The following is a 20,298-nucleotide window of genomic DNA, read 5'->3' on the forward strand; positions in this document are numbered from 1 at the left end:
CAGATTTCTCTTACATCCAGTGAGTACTCTTTGTATAACTTTGAAAGGATCTTCGTAAGTCAAGCATTTGAAATTTTAATCAAATCTTGTTTGCTACTTTAGAAATTCATGCCTATGTGCACAGCAGAATCATATTCATGGCATATTGGACACAAGTGTGCAGATTCTTAATCTTATAAGGAACTTGTCATTTTAACATACCCTAAGAGAACCAATTCACATCAGATGGGTTGCAACTAGAAAAGAGCAAAGTAATTTTAAAAGCCTGACGAATGCACAGGACTGAAAACATTCCTTAAATGTAACGTGGCTGCCAGTCTGGACTGTGTTGGTGTCTCCATGATTAAATCCTTCAGGCTACAAGGGTCCATAAAGAGACTCTTTTCTAAAGATACCATTGACTTGAAAGATTTACTCAAGGTTGCTTCAGCTGCTATCCTCAAGATTGTTAAAACAATATAATTGTCAAACTAGTGTATTGCTAATCCCATTTTTATTGTTAACATTTGCCACTGAAATTGCTCTTTGTTTGGAAACAGACACATAAACTATCATGACAGCGATATTTTGGCACATACTGGAAAATCTGCCATGAATAAAGATTTTTTTCCAATAAAATACAGTTTGCCTATATTACTTGGTATCAAAATGATTTACTGAAGTAGGCTAAAGCATAAACCACTAAAATAAAATGAAGAGAGATTAGAGTTATAGCAAAATCCAAAGGCTGATTCATCCAAATTCATACTTAGGACACATTTATTCTTTCTTTCTTTTTATAAAATTTTTGTATTATGTTAAGTTAGTCACCATACCATACCATCATTAGTTTCTGATTTAAAAGTAACTTCTACTCTTTGGAAAGTGGCAAAGGGGGAAGAAGAATGCCTTCCATTCTGCTCCACGGGCAACTCTGCACTGGAAACCAAGCCCCAGGGTCCCTCTGATGGCTCCCGTTCTTAAGAACCCACATTTGATACACAGGTCCAGGCTGCCTCAGCATGCTACACCCTCAAGACCATGCAGAAGAATCTATTTAGCTTAATCCAAGCACACTGCCTGAGCCGCCAGTCCCCACTCAACACAGCTGCCTTGCGAGGCCAGGTGGGCCCTGCCAGGGAAGCAGCGCCCAGCTGCTGCGACAGCTCCCTTTTTGTAAGCAATCAGCTACCTGGCTTTCCCTACCCGCTTAGTCTGCCAAGAGCTGGGGCACTTGCAGCCGGATCCCAGGATTAAAAACATTCTGCCTGCTCTCTGGCCTGAATGTGGTGTTGGAAGTCCCGGGCCCTTAGATCAAACCTCTGAGACCTGCCCTGTGTTTTATGTCTCCTTCCCTCACTTTCCCTGTGGCTGATTTCAAAAGCCTCGCTGATGGAGATTTGCAGAGAACTCACAGAATCCAGCCCTCAACCAGTCTCAAGCTTTCCATATAATCCCATGACCCTAAGCCTGATTCTCTCCAAGTCCTAACCTCTGGCTGAGCAGTCTACCTCCTCGGTGCACACAGCCCTTGCAGCTAGAGGCTCCAAAAGATTTTCTTTTTCCTAAGTAGAGGATACTATCTGATTTTGAAAAGCATCAATTATTTGCAAAGCCAAACAAATATGAAACCACCACAATATAAAGCCTGCAGCATCTGTGCCCAAACTACCCTCCAGCCTCACTTCCTGCATTTCTCCACGGTCTCTGGTCCAGGCACAGCTAAGTACTCACCATCCCCCATGCTGGAATGCCCCCTCTCCTCATGGCAACTCCCTCAAAGCCACATTCAAAGGTTACTTATTCTGTGAGACTCCTCTACTTGCAATGAGCGGTGGGTCCCTTCCACCCCTGGGATCCACAGCATTCTCTCCCTCCCTCCATAAAGCTCCTACACTACTGTCCAGTTATGTGCTTGCACATCCTTCTTCCTGTATGATGGATCCAGAGGGCCCAGACGGTTAGCCGTCCAGACGGGAGGGGGCGCTGTGCTCCTGAGGAGGCACTTAGGACTGGGAGATTGGGCTTTTTTTCCAAACCATAAAAACTACTCTCAATTGGTATATCTTTAACCGGTTGTGGTTTTTTTAGTGTACTTGACATACAATGTTACATTCGTTTCAGGTGTACAACACAGTGATTTGACCAGTCTCCTCCGCTACATACAACACTATTTCATTACCACTGACCATGTTCCTTATGCTGTCCGTGCCTTTTATTCTCATGACTTCTTTAGTCCGTAACTGGAAGCCTGTACCACCCACTCCCCTTCACCCATCTTGCCCATCCCCCTCACCCCTGGCAACCATCAGTTTGTCTTCTGTATTTATAGATCTGATTCTTTTTGTTTATTCATTTGTTTTGTTTTTTAGATTCCACAAAGAAGTGGAATCATATGGTATTAGTCTTTCTCTGACTTATTTCACTTAGCATAATATTGTCTAGCTCCATCCATGTTGTTGCAAATGGCAAGATCTCATCCTTTCTATGACTAGGTAATATTCTTCTGTGTGTGTGTGTGTGTGTGTGTGTGTGTTCATTATCCATTCATCTATCACTTGACACTTGGGTTGCTTCCACATCTTGGCTATTGTAAATAATGCTTCAATAAACATAGGGGTGCATGTATCTTTTCAAAGGGTTTTCTTTTTATTTTGGGTAAATACCAATTAGAGGAATTACTGGATCACATGGTATTTCTATTGTTAATTTTTTTGAGGAATCTCTATACTGTTTTCCACAGTGGCTACACCAATTTACATTTCCTCCAACAGTGCATGAAGGATCTTTCTCCACATCCTTGCCAACACTTGTTCTTTTCATTCTTGCTGTTCTGACACAGGTGGGAGGTGATAACTCATAGTGGTTTTGATTTGCATTTCCCTGATTATTAATGATATTGAGCATCTTTTCATGTGTCTGTTGGCCATCTGTATATCTTCTTGGAGAAATGTCTGTTCAGGTCCTCTCTCCATTTTTTTAATTGGATTGTTTGGTTTCTTTGGTGTTGAGTTGAATAAGTTCTTTATATATTTTGAGTATTAACCCCTTATCAGATATATGATTTCCAAATATCTTCTCCCTTTCAGTAGGTTGCCTTTCTGTTTTATTGGTGGTTTCTGTTCCTGTGCAAAGCTTTTTATTTTGGTGTAGTCCCAGTAGTTTATTTTTGCTTTTGTTTCACTTGCTTGAGAAGACATATCTAGAAAAATGTTGCTATGGCTGATGTCAGAGAAATTACTGCCTGTGTTCTCTTCTAAGAATTTTATGGTTTCAAGCCTCACAGGTCTTTCATCCATTTTGGGTTTATTTTTGTGTATGGTATAAGATAGTGGTCCAGTTTCATTCCTTTGCATGTAGCTGTCCAATTTTCCCAACACCATTTGTTGAAGAGACTGTTTTACCCCTATTGCATGTTCTTGCCTCTCTTGCCATAGATTGACCATAAAAGCATGGATTTATTTCTGGGCTTTCTATTCTGTTCCACTGATCTATGTGTCTATTTTTATGATGGTACCATACTGTTTTGATTACGACAGCTTTGTACTATCTCTTGGCCAGTTTGATTCATACTTAAAGTTCTTTGTTCTACCTGCTTTTCTTAAGATTTTTAAAAAATAGGACATAAAATGCACAGTTCTCCTTCTTTCTTCACTTCCCTCCAGGGCCACAGAAAAGACACAGAAGCTGCCTGCAGTTCCTGCCCATCAGAAGAGAAACATTTGTTTTCTTACTGAAAAAAACACGTAGGAGAGGACGGACTGCTGGTAAGAGCACATTGTATGAGGACCTCTAGGAAAGGAGGAAGTTATAAAGCCTGTATCACGCTTTAAGTACATCAAAAGAAGCTGTAAAACAGTTCTGGGCTAAGAGGAGAGAAAAAAGTCATCAGGAGGCCATAGTGAACCTCCAGCTTTTGCTTTTTTAATGGGTGGCTAGAAGACAAACAGTAGCCAATACGCAGGACCCTGTACAATTTTTCATTATGTCTTTTCTGATCAAACTGTTGCCAAGAAGCTGCTACATGTATGTGGAAACCACACAGGCCCTTGAGCTTAGAAACCAAACCCAACTGAAGTATATACTGTGTTTCTCTGAAACTAGGACTCCCTCAGTTCTAAGATGAATCATTATTTTATTAAGCCCTAAGAAAGAAAAATGCTGTCAATTAAACTATGGCATGATTTCTTATTACTTAGAAAGTTCATTTTATTTTTATTGAAAGAGCTCTTTTAGACATATTCAGACATATATTTTTATAATGCATCACTCTTGGGCACTTATAAAAAGAAAAATAAAAGTGAAATGAATTGGTTAAGGCAATGACAACCAGGTCACCTGGCTGAAAGCAACTGTAAAACGCCATTGATTTGGAAAGTACATCCCAGTTTCAGAAATGTTAAAATCTGAAGGGGAAAAAAAGGTGCATCATAGAATCACTAAAATGCTATATTATGTCTTGCTCTGTGACAAAAATTTAGAAAGGACAAGGTAATTGTTCACAGGATAGCTGCTACAAAGACATTTCACTGATTAAAAAATGTATTTATACAGAGGGAAAAAGTTGAGATTATTAAACTCAAGAAAGATAAAAGTAGAAAAGGGATTTAATAATGTTCTTCAAGGACATCAATGTCCTGTCCCCAAAAGCAGTGATTTCCAACTGGTTTTTTTTTTTTTTTTTACTTTCTTTTTTTTTTAGCAGCAGGACCTCTTTTTGAAATATTGTCCTATAAGAAACCCGAGTATGGAGCTGCTCTGGTTGGAAGAAAAGCGTCATTCCAGATATGCTTGGGAGGTCACAGGGCTCAGGATCAGCTGAGAGTCTCACCTGGAGAGTAGACATCGTCTCTACCCACTCTCTATGACAGCTCCAACATATGACAAAGGTCTAAATCATGGCATCAATCAATGAAACATTCTCTGAGGTTTGTAAGATACGAAGCCATTCGGACACCTGGGTGACTCAGTCGGTTAAGCTCTGCCTTCAGCTCAGGTCATGACCCCAGGACCAGAGTCCTGGGATCGAGCCCCGCATCAGGCTCCCAGCTCCGCAGGGAGTATGCTTCTCCCTCTGCCCTTCCCCTCCACTACTGCGCTTGTGTGCACACCTGAGCTCCCTCTCTCTCTCTCTCTCTCAAAAATAAAATCTTCAAAAAAAAAGATATGAAACCTTCCTAGGTGGTCATTATACAAAGATTCATCAAGCACAGAGGGATTTTGGTAACCTTCAAGAAGGAATTTCTTATGTACAAGATTTGAGACCCTGAAGTGGTTGCCAAAGGATAGGACGAGAACTTTTTCTCAGTCACAAAAGGAGCTGTCCTGACCCCAACAGGTTAGAAACACTCCTGCCACAGCAAGGGAACGAGTCACATCCCCCTTTAAGGCCTGTTCTAGCTCTCGAGTGCTCTCCGTGTCTTCAACACTGGTCTCCTCAAATGCAAGCCTGATGTGGCTGTTTGGACGGCTTTGGCTTGTGCCCCGTGCCCCACCAAACCCAGAGCCCACAGTTTACTGTACCCACTGTCCTCCAAAACAGATCCAACGCTGCAACAAATTAGCAAGCCACATCTACCCTCACTGAAGATGGGGAGACACACAGGCCACTTAGCAAAGTTTAAAATCCCCATCAGACAGCACTCCATCTCCATGGGTCTCCTCCCATCTTCTCTATTTCCTCTCCAGACACTGCTTATAAAATCCCCTTACTATTCAAAGCTATTCAATCCAGCCTCCAACCTTGCACATTCCCCAGCATGGCAGCTCTGTGTCATCTTGTCACTGGAGCATTCTTTGGGAATACCACCCACTGCCACCTCTTGTCCCTGTCCAAACCACATAGCTCAGCAAACACAACCCACTTTCCTAGAAGGAAAAGGTTCACCTTGCAGCTAAGAAAAATAATGTTTTCACCATTTAGCCATACCATCACACAAACAACTTGTAGATCAATATTTTAGGATGATCAGAGAAAGCTAATTTTCCATGCATATAGTTATCAGACTAGAGTTACTGCTCCATTGGAGACCAAGGTAGGTTAGGCTGAGCTGGCTGGGGAGCTGTCCCCGCCTTTGTCCCTTATGCTGTCAGTTAGTCATATAAGGAAAGTTTTTAGTGAAAGGGGAAAGCCAACTCAGTTATAAGAGAATATTTCTTCAGCTAAGGGCACTCTGTTGCTCTAAGTTCCAACTCAACTTTCAGCTTACTTCTCAAACCTGCCTAAAGACAGGTATAAGTAGGGATTTATCAGAAGTGAGGAAAGTCAACTCTGCAATCCCATTTTACTCTCTACACATAGGAGCCATAGAAGAAAGGTTTTAACAGACGGTTTCCAGTGGAGTAGCATTCTATGAATAGAAAAGAATGATGTACGGAAGTTAAGCTATCGCACATTTGGAAGAACGTAACTTTCTGGCCATGGGCACAAACTGCTGATCAGACCCAATGATCACCAAGTCAGAGGGTTTCAGACTGAGCATCAGAAAATTCATACTGAAGTGCAGTGGTCATCCCTCTGCCCTTCCTCCACAAACCAATCCCAGATGAAGGCTTTGCAAAAAGAGGACAGGTCATTAAGCCGTGTCCCATACAATTTCAGAGCTGGACAAGAGTTCAGATAGAGAAACTGAGGCCCAGTGAAGTGAAGTGAGATGATGAAGGGCACAGAATCCTTCTGGACAGAGTAAGGGTTAGAACGCAATCCCACAACATGGTTGAAACCTTAAAATTTTTTAAACGTCACTTGAATTTCAGAGACACATTTCCCTTCTTACCAGAATTACTTCGAAAATGAGTGGGATCAGTTTGCTCTCTTCCACAAGTCTGTTAAAAAAATAAAAATAAAAAGATGAGCACACATTAGAAAACTCATATTTAAACTGCCCTGATCAGGAGCAACACGGCCCCATGTTTTATAGCTTAAATTCTGTGACTGTGAAACAGATGATTAAATACTCATTTTTAACATACTGAACTACACTTATTAAATACAAGAAATATGGGGCTCTTTGCAAGTGACTATTAGCTTAGCCTTATTGATCTGTAGCAAGCATAATCTCAAATAGATTGACATTTATAAATGTAAAAATTAATTAAAATTCACAATTATTTTAAAGACTATGAGACTAGGCAATGCCAGCCGAAATCATGTGACCAGCCCTCACTGCACAGTTAAATTATAAGCGAGCCACACATAATCTTTCATATATGCTTCATTAACTATCTTCCCAGCATTAATGAATGAATGTATAATGATTTTTAATCTCTTACTTTAAAAAAAAAAAGAGTAGACCCCAATCACCCAATAGACTTTGGGAATTTTCCCTCATCAAAACTAGTTATGAATTATTATCTATTGTGACAAGATTTTTTTCACACCATTTAAGAGAAAAGAGTCTCAACCATTCTTACTAAAAACAATACTTCAGTCTCTAAATATTCCTTCAGTCCAGAGCAGTCAACCTGTTTCTTATAAGGGGTGAGATGGCAAAGATTTTAGGCTTTGGTGGGCCACACTGTCTACAGCAACTACTTACCTCTGTCACTATAATGTAAAAGCAGGCATAAATTATACATAAATGAACAGGCATGGCTGTGTTCCAATAAAATTTTATTTACAAAAACAGGTATGTGCCATAGTTGGCCCATAAGCTATAATTTGCTGATTCCTGATTCCGTTTTAAAAGTAAATCAGATTCCTTCATTTTATTAGCGTTGACTTTATATGATAAACGACAGCACTTAAGACAAGCATGCTGCCTTCGTTGTGGGTATTACAGTTTGTCTATTTCACAGAAAATGCCAGGTGGATAGGAAGGGAATTTATCATCCGGCCTCCCTAGAGCTTGTTCGTCTATGATAATACGCTAATAAAAGAAAAGCCTACAAGACTTGCCAAAGAGAGACCACAGTGTTTATACATATGTGTTAAGGGAAAGTGAGGTACGGAGAGGAGTCCCAAAGACTGGAGCGAGCACTTAGAAAGCCCCTCGGAATCTAGCAGAAATAAACGTGATTACTTCTGTAGTTTCAATATCTTAGGGGATGAGGTTTTGACTACAAATATTAATTTACAAATATTAAGTTTACAAATATTACAAACATTAAATTTATTTTTTCACTTTCTTGGGCAACTGAAAGCTCAGATGCAAAGCCAAACCTTCCTACACCATGTCTGGGCACGATGGGAAATGCACAGACTCAAGACAGAGCACGACCTCAGGCCAGCACATTCCCAGGCTTCTTCCTCAGCTCCCGAGATGTTGACCATCCCTTTCCCTAATTGATCTTTTTAAATTTCCATGATATATACTCTGCTTAGGCCCAGGCTGAAATAACCAAACACATACATCTGAGAGTTGCCCTAGCGCCCAAGCCAAAAAAGTCCCAGGGGTATGGGCCCCACTTCTTCTCCAATGGTACCCAGAAGTGAGAGCTGCTTCTACATTCTCCCCCAACATTAAGATCCAAAAGCATCCACTCACAACACCAGTGCCCTCGTGACAGTATTTTTAAATATACTCTACTGCTAGGACGTGACTATAGAAACTACTATAATTCATTCTGATGAATTACAACTAGTCCTTCTCCAGGCTTCTGCACGAGAAGCAGGCTGGCCTGGACTACCTCTTCAGGCCTCTTCAACTCCAGTTCTAGCATTCCAGGCCTCACATTTTTCTGAATACCACCAACCATAACAGTTGTTGTTTCCTGATTGGACGGACATGATTCAGAACCATGTCTGGTAAATAAAAAGGGAGATTGTGCTAAATAAAAGCACTTTTAGTTTAAAAAAAACAAAAAACAAAAAACCACAACATTTCTACGACATTTTCTGCGACTCATGAACTAAATGTAAATTCAAAAAAACCCCAAAAAACCAAAAACTCTAAAGCAAGTACAGAACAAGGGTAACTTCAAATGTTTACACTGATCTCAGACAGTGTTCTTCCAGACTGTGGGAAATGGCCAATATGTGGGCAATGACATGAGTTCACTGGGTACTGACTAGCATTTTCTTTTTTTTTTTTTAAGATTTTATTTATTCATTTGAGAGAGAGAGAGCAGAGACAGAGACAGAGAGAGAGAGAGAGCACATGAGCAGTGGGGAGAGGCAGAGGGAGAAGAAGTAGGCTCCCCGCTGAACAGAGAGCCCGACTCGGAGCTTGAGCCCAGGGCCCTGAGATCATGACCTGAGCCAAAGGCAGACGCTCAACCGAGTGAGCCACCCAGGCGCCCTGACTAGCATTTTCTTAATTAAAAATAATAAAATGGAGACTCTCCAAAGCTGTCACACATAGTATGGTTCCATGACATTTTTGTTTCAGTTTTAGGCCTATAGATGCATACTGGGTAGTGATGTAAATGCATTTTTCTTATGTGGGTCATAGTTAGACATCTGAAACCCAGAGATTTTAGATTGCTTTCGAGACAATATTTGCCTTCCATATGCTCTTTGATTTTTAAAAATCTGTCTCCTTATTTTAAGCACCTCCTCTCATACCACTATAGGCCCAATTAGTGGCTCGGGTCTCCAGTGATCAAACCCTTAATGTGCTCTGAGTAACGGAGCAATCTTCTCGGAGCTCTCTTCCTTTGATTTGTACTCTGGAGAGCAGCCCTGGCGCTCAGGCCTCTGTAGACCGGGGAGGACGAGGCTTACCTCCAAAGAAAGCCGATGTGGCTGAATCTCAGGGAATTGTTTGGGCAGTAAGTCTTAAATCGTCAGAGTAGACTTTTGTAAAAGGCTATCTTATTTTTGGGCTCTGTTCAGCAGTTGGCCACCATGATTTTAAATCACCAGTATCATTTTACTACATGAGCCTGTTATATCCTACATTCTAAAATAATAAAATTTCTATGGTTTATGGACAGCCTGGAGGACAGGAAGTAAAAAGATTAATCTGGATTCTTTTTAAACCAAAAACAAACAAAAAGAGATCTTTCTGAAATTAACCCTAATCTTCAAAGGACTGCAAAGATATTAACTACATCACAGTATACTTTTCTTTATGTTAATGATCCAAGCACACTGTTTTTAAGTAATTCCAGATGAAAACTGAAATATACTGCCCTCCCCAAATGTAGTTCATAGGACCACTTGATACAGGCTTTTTTTTTGTTTTTTTGTGGGGTTTTTTTGAGGGGGAGGTCTTCTTTGTTTTGTTTCTTCCCCTTAACAGCACAACTTAATAATAGACTGTATGTGGTTAAAGAGTTTTCCAGAGGTGCCTGGGTGGCTCAGCCGTTAAGCTTCTGCCTTCAGCTCAGGTCATGACCCCAGGGTCCTGGGATCGAGCCCCTCATCAGGCTCTCTGCTCAGCAGGAAGCCTGCTTCTCCCTCTGCCACTCCCCCTGCTTGTGTTCCCTCTCTTGCTGTCTCTGTCAAATAAATAAAATCTTAAAAAAAAAAAAAAGTTTTCCTTACAAAATTTTGATTCAGAAGATTCACTGGGATTTTCTATATCTGTGGTTTATATTATTAACAAAGAGGGTGCTGTTTGAATTAGATAAACTTAACATCTTTAGGATACATTATTTGCCATTCTAACTCCCTCCCATACCTAAAGTAATTGTCACCCTTAGTGTTGGGAAACTTTTGTTTTTGTAAAGATTTTTTTTTATTTGAGAGAGAATGTGTACCAGTGGTGGGAGTGGTGGAGAAGAGGGAAGGGGAGAAGCAGACCCCCCCACTGAGCAGGGGCTGGATCCCAGGACCCTGGGATCATGACCTGAGCCAAAGCCAGACACTTAACCAACTGAGCCACCCAGGCGCCCCAGTTTTGGGAAACTTTTTAAAAGTTTTATTTACTGATCCTTGACAATTCAGACTAAATATAAAGTCTAGCAACAGTTAGATATAAATGACTAAATGCAATTTAGGTAGGAAAAGTAGGAACAGGGAGATTCCTCTGCTTCTGTTCAGAGAGCTACAGAAGTAAGTTGGGCTTAATTTCAAACCACTGTTAACATTTTTTTAACTTTCCTTTGAAACATAAAGACTATCTTAGGATGAACCAAGAACAAGAACTAAAAGTAAATGAAGTCCCTTGACGTACCCTACCGTACTGCTATTTATTCACAGAAAAGAGGAGCCGGGAGGAGGAGGTCCAGGGAGGGGAAGGAAAGGATCTCTCCTGGCTCTGGGCTCAGGTTTGCAAGACAAAGAAAACAGCCGCGACAGTAATTAAATAGGTCTAAGACACTGGGTTTGGTTGCAGAGCTGTACTGTCACGTTTGCTTGCTTGAAGTTTTTATCTGCCCACATAGGTGGAGACAATATGCAGAAAGCAAGCACCAGAAGTGGAGACCCCCCATCTCCGCAGTCGGCCCATTGGGAACACTGCCCATCCCACCCCCAAGGGCTTTTCCATCTACTGTCTCTGCATTTCAGCAATCCAAGTTGTCACAGAGATCTTACTTAGTGCTGGAGATTTTTCTTCCTGAAAACTATCTCAGTACTCAAATTATGACCAACCCTATTGAGCATCTGCCATGGGCTAATCTTAAGAACTCAAAATCTGTGCCTTCAAACTTGGTAGTCAAATGGCTTAAGAGACACACTGAACAGCATACAAACAGAATTAACTTCTAGCGCAGATAAGGGAACCGACCTGGGGAAAACGCAGCGAGCCCGGACTGGGAGAAGAGGTGTTCATGAGCATTGAAAGAATTGGCCATTTAAAGTGAAGCGCACCTACACGGAGAGGGTGAGCAGAAGTAGTAAAAGGACAATGTGAAAGATGGAGGAGAATGACGTGACCTTGAATGCCATGCCAAGAAGTCTGGGTTTTACCTACAGGTTACCGGGAGTTTATGAAGGATTTTAAGCAGAAGAATGACATAGTAGGATTTGCTGTTAAACTCCAATCTGACAGTAATGCAAGAAATGACCAGGAGTATAGTCCAGAACATTCCTACTCAAAGAATGGTATGCAGACCGAAGCCAGCCTGCAAACTGTCACAGGTCTGTGACAAGACAACTACCCAAATTTGAAAGATTAAGCTTCTGTCTGTTGGGTCTAATGATAAGAAATTTGAACTTCGAAGCAGTTTAAAACATGACTCCACCAAAATATGATGAAAAACAGGATATACTCACAGCCTCAAAATAGTTCCCCACAAACAAAAGTGCAGTGGAGAAACACGGCAGACACCACCTTAACCAACGGAGCACATTTCACATCCCCAGAAATAAGACAATGACATCACATACGCCCTGATATCGTTCACTGAGGAAGACACACCATCGCTTCTAACGTACTTGTGCCAAAACTACAAACCTCAATCTAATCATGAAAAAATGCCTAACTCAAACTGAGTGGCATCTTACAAAGTATCTTCCCAGTGTACTTCTAAAGTGTTAAAGCCATGAAAGACAAGAAAGAGTGAGGAGCTGTCCCCGACTTGGGGGGACTCCTACTAGAGAGAAGAAGACCAAATGCAATCAGATCAGACCCCAGGACTCGAAAAAGTGGCAAAAACCGGCAAAACTCAAATAAGATCTGCAGATTGGTTGATACTCTTGTATCAATGTGAATTTCCTGGTTTGGATAACAGGGCTATGGTTCTATAAGATGTTAACATTAGTAGAAGCTGGCTGAAAGGCATATAGAAATTCTTTGTACTACTTTTATCACTGTTCTGGAAGCCTAAAATTATTTCAATATTAAAAGTTTTTCTGTTTTTTATTTGTTTGGGGTGTTTTGTTTTGTTTTGTGGCTCCCAAATTCTTTGACTCTCCTGAGACATAGGATCTGTGTCCTCTCGCCGTGAGTCTGGGCAGGTTTGTAACAGCTTTGACCAACAGTGTAGTATGGAAGTGATATTGCATGACTCTGCTTATATTCTGAGTGCCTTTTCTACATTTCACTTTTATAATATCCTATAAAAATGTGTATTCCGGTTATCTGTTGCCACATAACAAACTGCCCCAAACTTAGTGTCCTAAAGCAATAATTGCATATGACGCTAGTGAATTCTTTGGGTCATGGATTTGGACAGGGCATGCTGAGGATGACCTGTCCTTGTTCCCTGATGCCCGTTCCCTGAGGTCGGCTGGGAAGACACAAAAGCTGGGGGTGACTAGAACAGTTGGGGGGCTGGAAGCATCTGCAGGCTTCTTTGCTCACATGTCACAAGGGGTGACTCAAGGAAGGCTCAGTTAATTCTGCCCATTGGATCACCTGCTGCTGCCATCTCCAAGTGGCCTGGCCTCTCACAGCATGGCAGCGGGGTGCCAAGAGGGAGCATTCCTAGACCTAGAGGTAGAAACTGCCGGAGCTTTTCTAGTGTCACTTCCACTACATTCTAAATGGTTACAAGCCAGTCTTTAAGGTCCACTCAGCTTCAAGTGGAGGAGAAATGGTCATCTTCTGTTTGGGGGAGTGGAGAAAGGGGATGTGGGATGGGAGGGATTTCTGTAGCCACCTTTGTAAGACTCAATCTGCCACAGCATTGGTCCACAACACACTGAAATTTTAAAAATGGTTTCTTCACCACAGATAGTGTGAGTAACATTAGTTTAGAACCAGAGAGAATAGTTAACAGTTAATAGAACAGTTAATAGTTAATAACAGTTAATGGGCTACTACAGCAATCCAAAGGAGTCCTAAGTGGGGCCTCGTATTTATTTTCTATTGCTGAATAATTAATTAGCACAAACTCAGTGGCTTAAAGCAATACCCATCCATTAATTCAAAGTCCTGTAGGTTAGAAGTCTATCTAGCTCAGCATGACCGGCTTATCTGCTCAGAGCACGATAAATCTGGAACTAAGGTGTCAGTGGTGCTAACTTCCCCTTTGGAGGCCGGGGGATGAGAGAATGTGTTTTCTTTTTCTTTTTCTTTTTTTTTAAGATTTTATTCATTTATTTGAGAGAGAGAGAGACTGAGCATGAAAAGGCAGAGGGTCAGAGGGAGAAGCAGACTCCCCACTGAGTGAGAAGCCCAATGCAGGACTTGATCCTGGGACTCTGGGATTATGACCTGAGCCGAAGGCAGATGCTTCCACGCAGGTGCGTGGGGATGTGTTTTCAACCACATTCTTATTGTTAACAGAACTCAGTTCCTTGCAGTTGTAGGACTGATGCCCCTCTTTCCTTGTTGGCTGCCAGACATGGGTCCCTCTCAGATCCTACAGGCCATTCACATTCCTTGGCACATGGACTCCTCTATCTGTAAAACCAGCAAAAAAGGACTCTCCTCCATGTCAAAACCTTCTTGAGCTTCAAATCTGTTTGACTTCCCAGTCTCTGACCTCTAGGCCAGATTGCCATGACTCCTGTGATTAGTAGAGTCCACCTGGATGATCTCCATATTTTAAGGTCAACTAGTTTGGGACCTTAATTACATCTGCAATGTCCCTTCACAGCAGCACTAAATTAATATTTCACTGAGTAACTGGGAAAAGGTGTGTATACATCTGCTGGGAATCTTGAAGGCCACCTGGAAATTCTGTCCACTCCAATCTCACCTCACCCTTGTCTCCTTTTTTAAGGAATAATTCATATTTAGTTCTTTGAATAAGTTGTTTCTGGTCAACTTATATAGAAGCCCTAAATAGATACAAGACTTTTTAAAACTTCAACAATGCTGTTTAGGAGTCTTCAAGTTACTATTTGTTTGTAACTGAGCACTAGACTATAAACAAAGCTTTTTCATTTCTTATGACTTATATAATTTGCCAGCCTAGTGGACCAATACCAGTCATTTTAAATTAAAAAAAAGAAACCTCTAACATCAAACTGAATTTCAAATTATTGGTCCAGTGAATCAGCTTCAAAAAGAAATGGTTTTATAATGCGTAGCTATGGCACGATATTATGTCTAGCCTGAAAGCAAGAATATTTGTAATGTTTCTCCTTGAAATGTTTGCCCTTGCCTGCAATGCTTGCTAATCCTCTTGCACAGAATTGCAGAAGTCTTACCAATAGAGGTACACATCTAAGGAGATATTTTTCACAAGAAAAGGGCAGGGTTGAAATTTTAACAGCTCTAGCACAGAACATTTTTAGATCTGGCCATTTCACAAAGATCTACAGAGTCCCTCATATGGGCAAGCATTATACCTCTTCCTTGAAGAAGTTTATACCCCAGTGGGCAAAAAACACATACAATATAAAAATAACTTGATTCAACTTATAAAGCTAACTGCTTCATTTGCTGAAAAGGTCTCAGCATTAAGTTCGAATACAAGGCTATACCAGAATGTACCTCCCACATGCAGAATCTCCCACTGCCCCAAAAAGCATGAAAACGAAATGAATTTCAGTAAGAAACTATGATCAAGCAAAACGCAAGTGTTTTCCAATAGAAAGGAGATTTATAGAGAAATTTTAAAATTGTATGTTACATTAGCAACTTCACAAGATGCTTCTGTATCCATTACCTCAACAGATACCCAATGCAGGCCTGTGATGACCCGCATCTGTTGAACAAGGCCCCAGCCCGTTTCCATCACAGCAAGTACAGAAGGTGAGACGGAAGAGCTGGACTCCAGAGGAACTCCACCCAGTATGTGGACTTCACATACAAAAATCCTCCTGCCTCCTTCTAACTCCAGAGGCTATAAGGTGCCTGAAAGTCACATTTTGTCCAGGGCCTTACACTAACTGTCCCTGCACAGGCAACAAAATCCTTGTTCACCAGCCAAGGGCTTTGGCCGCTTGTTCTCACATCCTTTCCGTTCTGCCTAGGTCCTGGGCCCTTATCTCTGTCTTTCTGAACCCTGTGGCTCTGTAGCTGGTCTGTTTTCTCTAATAACTCTTTGAATCCTTGGCAGTCTCCCTAAGACATGGTTCTGTGCTCGTCACACAGCTCTACACTCACACTCCAGATAAGAAGCATGTTGCTTCTTGCACCAGAGCAGGGAGGGGACTGAACCAAAAACAAAAAAAATAACAAAAAACAACCACTATCAGTAAGACAAGTAAGATAAAGGACTGGCAGGGGCACAAAGCAGGAACAAGTCCCTCAGAGGACCACCAGATTTCACAAGTGGCCAGCATCTCTTTTTCCCCTACAGACATGAGCCCAACACCAGGAAAGAGCAATTGTATAAGAGATAATCCTGAAATTCTTTCAATTTAATGAACCTGCTTATATTCTATGGTCCCTTTTTGTCCTGTTACTTACAAGAGAATTTTTTTTTTAAATCTACTTGAAGTCAGGGTAAGATCTGTCTCTCTTCTTTCACACACTCATTAACATCTACTGAGTACCCATTATGTGCCATACACTGAGCTAATTTAGAGCTACATCAGTATTGTAAGTGCTAAGACAGATGTCTATAAAGGGTACAGAAGGGGGGCACCTGGCTGGCTCAGTTGGTAAAGCAAGTGACTCTTGATCTCGGGGTAAGTTCGAGTCCCACATTGGGTGTGGAGATTACTGAAAAATAAAATCTTAAAAAAAAAAAGTACAGAAGGGACAACAGAAATACAGTTGACCCTTGAATAACACAGGGGGTAGGGGCGCTGACCCCTGCATAGTTGAAAAAACCATGTGTAACTTTTGATTCCCCCAAAACTTAACTACTAATAGCCTACCGTTGATCTGAAGCCTTACTGATTACATAAACAGCCCATTAACACATACTTTGTATGTTATGTGATTATATACTATATTCTCACAATACAGTAAGCTAGAGAAAAAAATGTTAAGGAAAGCATAAGGAAGAGAAAATACATTTACAATACTGTACTGTATTTATTGGGAAAAAATCCGCATACGAGGGGCACCTGGGTGGCACAGCGGTTAAGCGTCTGCCTTCGGCTCAGGGCGTGATCCTGGCGTTATGGGATCGAGTCCCACATCAGGCTCCTCCGATATGAGCCTGCTTCTTCCTCTCCCACTCCTCCTGCTTGTGTTCTCTCTCACGCTGGCTGTCTCTCTCTGTCAAACAAATTAAAAAAAAAAAAAATCCGCATACGAGTGGGCCTATGCAGTTCAAACCCGTGTTGTTCAAGGGTCAGCTGTAGTCTTTTCTGTTTGAGGAGCATGACAAAGGCTTCAAAGTGAAACCAACAATGACAACAACAGTAAACACAGAGCACACAGTTACTGTGTGGAACATGGTTCCCAAGGCCATACATGTGGTAACTCATTGGGTTCTAACAAAGAAAATCCTAGGAGTCAGATCAGAAGGTGATGATGAATTTTTTTTGTTTCACGTGATAAATTGAGATATGAGGAAGTAAAGCAGTCAAGTGACAGGAGGGGCAGAGATACAGACCCAGGCAGCTTAGATCACACCCCCGTACAGGTACTGCTTGAGCTGAACCTTGAAAAGAGAAGCAGGTTATTGACAGGTAGAGAATGGATGAAGCGGGAGGAGGAGGAGGAAGATAGGTAGGGATGAATTATGTCTTGGGCAAAGCAGGACAAAGGGAACAGCAGGACAAAGAGCAAAATCGAAATGGGCTCATTATAGGCAGTGAAAAGCGAATGAACAGGCACATTTGTTGCAGTAGTAGAAGTAGTAAAGAGAAGATAATAAAAGATCAGGCTGGCAGAATGAACCAGGGCAGATCACAAGAGATCTTGTCAGCCATGCTGAGGAGCTTAAACTTTATCCTCTGGAAGGGGGTTGAGCTTAAACTTTATCCTCTGCGTGGGGGTTGGTAAACTCCAACCTGCGAGCCAGACCCTGCTGGCCACCTATTATTTCTTTGGCCCACAAACTACAAATGGTCGTTACGTTTCTAAATGGTTGGGAAAAAATCAAAAGAATATTTCGTGACGTATGAAACTGCATGAAATTCAAATTTCAGTTTTCGTAAATAAAGTTTAATTGAAACACAGCCATGCTCATTCATGTGCATACTGTCTCTGGCTGTTTTTACACTGCAATGCCAGGGCTCAGTAGCTGCAACAGAGCCCATATGGCCGGCAATGCCTAAAATATTTACTATCTGGTCTTTTAGAGGAGTTTGCCAAGCCCTACTCTAGGTAACTAGGAGCTGCTAAGGGGCTGATTAGGCAAAATGACGTCATTACCAGCTTTATATTTTTACAATGATTATTCAGGTTACAGTGAGGAGGATGGACTGGAAACAAAACAGACTGGGAACAGGAAGACCAGTTAGCTGACAGTGACTACTCTCAAAATTAGAGGTGCTAAGCATCATTTCCCAGAAATGGGAAAAGAAAAATGAAAAACCTCAAAAAGGTTGTATCAATAGGATTTCAAAATCTACTGGATGCAGGAGAGGAAGAGGAGGGAAGAAATATAGAATGACTCCAGGTGCCTCTTCTGTCCTACCTGGGACCACCACCATGATCACTGCCAGAATAATCCCCATCACAGCAAGCAACCTCACAGGAAATTCCCACACCTCACGCACTGAGTGTAATCAGCGCTTTACCTCTCAGCTAATCCTCACCACGACGTAGGAATGAGTCACCCTGTTCTACCAAGAAAAAAACTAACATTTAACCTTATCCAAGGTAACACAGCTAATTAGTTTCTGAGCTCACAATGTTAACTGCTCTAAGATACTATAATATAGAGAGGGAAAACCTACTTTGGATAAGTTCTGAAAGGTGAGTGACAAGTCAACTGAGGACAGAAACCCAAGGCACACCAACATTTAAAGAGTTGGCAGGGGAAAAAAAACACCCAGTGGTGTCAAGGTTCGTAGAACTCAGGAAGCAAGGATGTCAGTGGGATGAATGGAAGAGTCAAAAAGAACACCTTAACACCCTGCTCAATCTCCTGGATACTCAGATCTTAGATTCAGTCCCAGTTTCTGTAAATTATACGTACATTATACAGAGTAAGTCCCCAAGCTCATTTCAGGAGTTGTTTCTAAGATCAATACATGATACTATGGTACTAACAAACAAACAAAATAGGGCGATGATCGACTTGAAGCCACAAACCAGAGGCTAGCTCACTGACCCTCAAAACCACAGATGGGTGATGGATTATCATCAACGTTAATGTTTGACAAGAACCATCAGCCTGGGGGCACCTGGGTGGCTCAGTCGGTTAAGCGTCTGCCTTCGGCTCAGGACATGATCTCAGGGTCCTGGGATCGAGCCCTGTATCAGGCTCCCTGCTCAGCAGGGAGTCTGCTTCTCCATCTCCCTCTGCCTCTCCCCCTGCTCATTCTCTCTCCCTCTCTCTCTCAAATAAATAAATAAAATCTTAAAGAAAAAAGAACCACCAGCCTGTATGAGTGTGTTTTTAAAAAATAGGTGGTTTTTTTTCCTGATTATAGAAAATGATTATTAAAAATAGGCAAGATCTGAATAGCTATTTTTCCAAAGAAAACATACAGATGGCCTACAGGCACATGAAAAGATGCTCAACATCATTAATCATCAGGGAAATGCAAATCAAAACCACAATGAGATATCACCTCACACCTGTTAGAATGACTTATCAAAAAGACTAGAAATAACAAATGTTGGTGAAGTAGAAAAAAGAGTACCCTTGTGCCCTGTTGATCGGAAGATAAACTGGTGCAGCCATTGTGGAAAACAATATGGGATTCCTTGAAAATGAAAAATAGGACTATCGCATGATCCAACAATTCCACTTATGGGTATTGATCCACAGAAAACGAAAACATTAATTTGAAAAGATATATGCACCCTCATGTTCACTGCAGCATTCTTTACAAAAGACAAGATATACAAGCAGCCCAAATGTCCATCGATGAGTGAATGGATAAAGAAGGTGTAATATATGTATAAACACACACACACACACACACACACACACACAGGGGCATATTATGCAGTCATTTAAAAAAAAATCTTGCCATTTCCTACAGTGTGGATGGACCTTGAGGGAATTATGGTAAGTGAAATAAGTCAGACAAAGACAATTACTATATGGTCTCACTTATATGTAGAATCTAAACAAATCAGCAAACCAAACAAAACTTAGCTTACAAATATAGAGGAAAGAGTGGTGTTGCCAGAGGCGAGGGCTGGGGGGGGGGGGGGTGCCGGTGCAGAGGACATGTGTGAACTGTATTGATTTTTTTCTTATAGTTTAAATAAATTGAATATAAATGAATGAACAAATGAAAAAAAGAACAAGGTAGGAGGATATACTCTACCAGTTACCAACGTTTATTATAAAACTGCACTATAACAGAGTATGGTATTAGTTTAAAACCTCCTACAAATCAAATTAGAATGGCAGAAAAAAATCTTAATTTTATAGACCTATTTATATAAAATTATTTATATAAAATCTAGAAATACAGAAGCATAAAAAATAGTATTTTATTGAATGTTACCTTTGGGAAAAACAGAAAAACGTTACAAAGAAAATATTGCAATCCCAGTCCTGTAAGAAAAT

The 20,298-nt window shown here is 41.1% G+C and overlaps 1 protein-coding gene across 5 annotated transcripts in view; it reads right to left on the reverse strand.

The window, feature by feature from the left end:
- The window catches only part of ULK4 (unc-51 like kinase 4), a 592,979-nt gene that overhangs the window by 322,387 nt on the left and 250,294 nt on the right, over positions 1–20,298 (reverse strand). For 4 of the 5 annotated variants that reach the window (XM_087870115.1, XM_045798163.2, XM_045798161.2 and 1 more), the window contains one exon: positions 6,756–6,804. In XM_087870115.1, coding sequence (XP_087726241.1) covers positions 6,756–6,804 — 49 coding nt within the window. Of the gene's footprint in view, positions 1–6,755; positions 6,805–16,726; positions 16,875–20,298 lie in introns of those variants that run through there. The other variant, XM_087870117.1, reaches the window with a different exon arrangement.

The sequence above is a fragment of the Ursus americanus genome, chromosome 20 (genome assembly GCF_024610735.1).
Source record: "Ursus americanus isolate L20-20 chromosome 20, mUrsAme1.1.p, whole genome shotgun sequence".
Lineage (NCBI taxonomy): Eukaryota > Metazoa > Chordata > Mammalia > Carnivora > Ursidae > Ursus > Ursus americanus.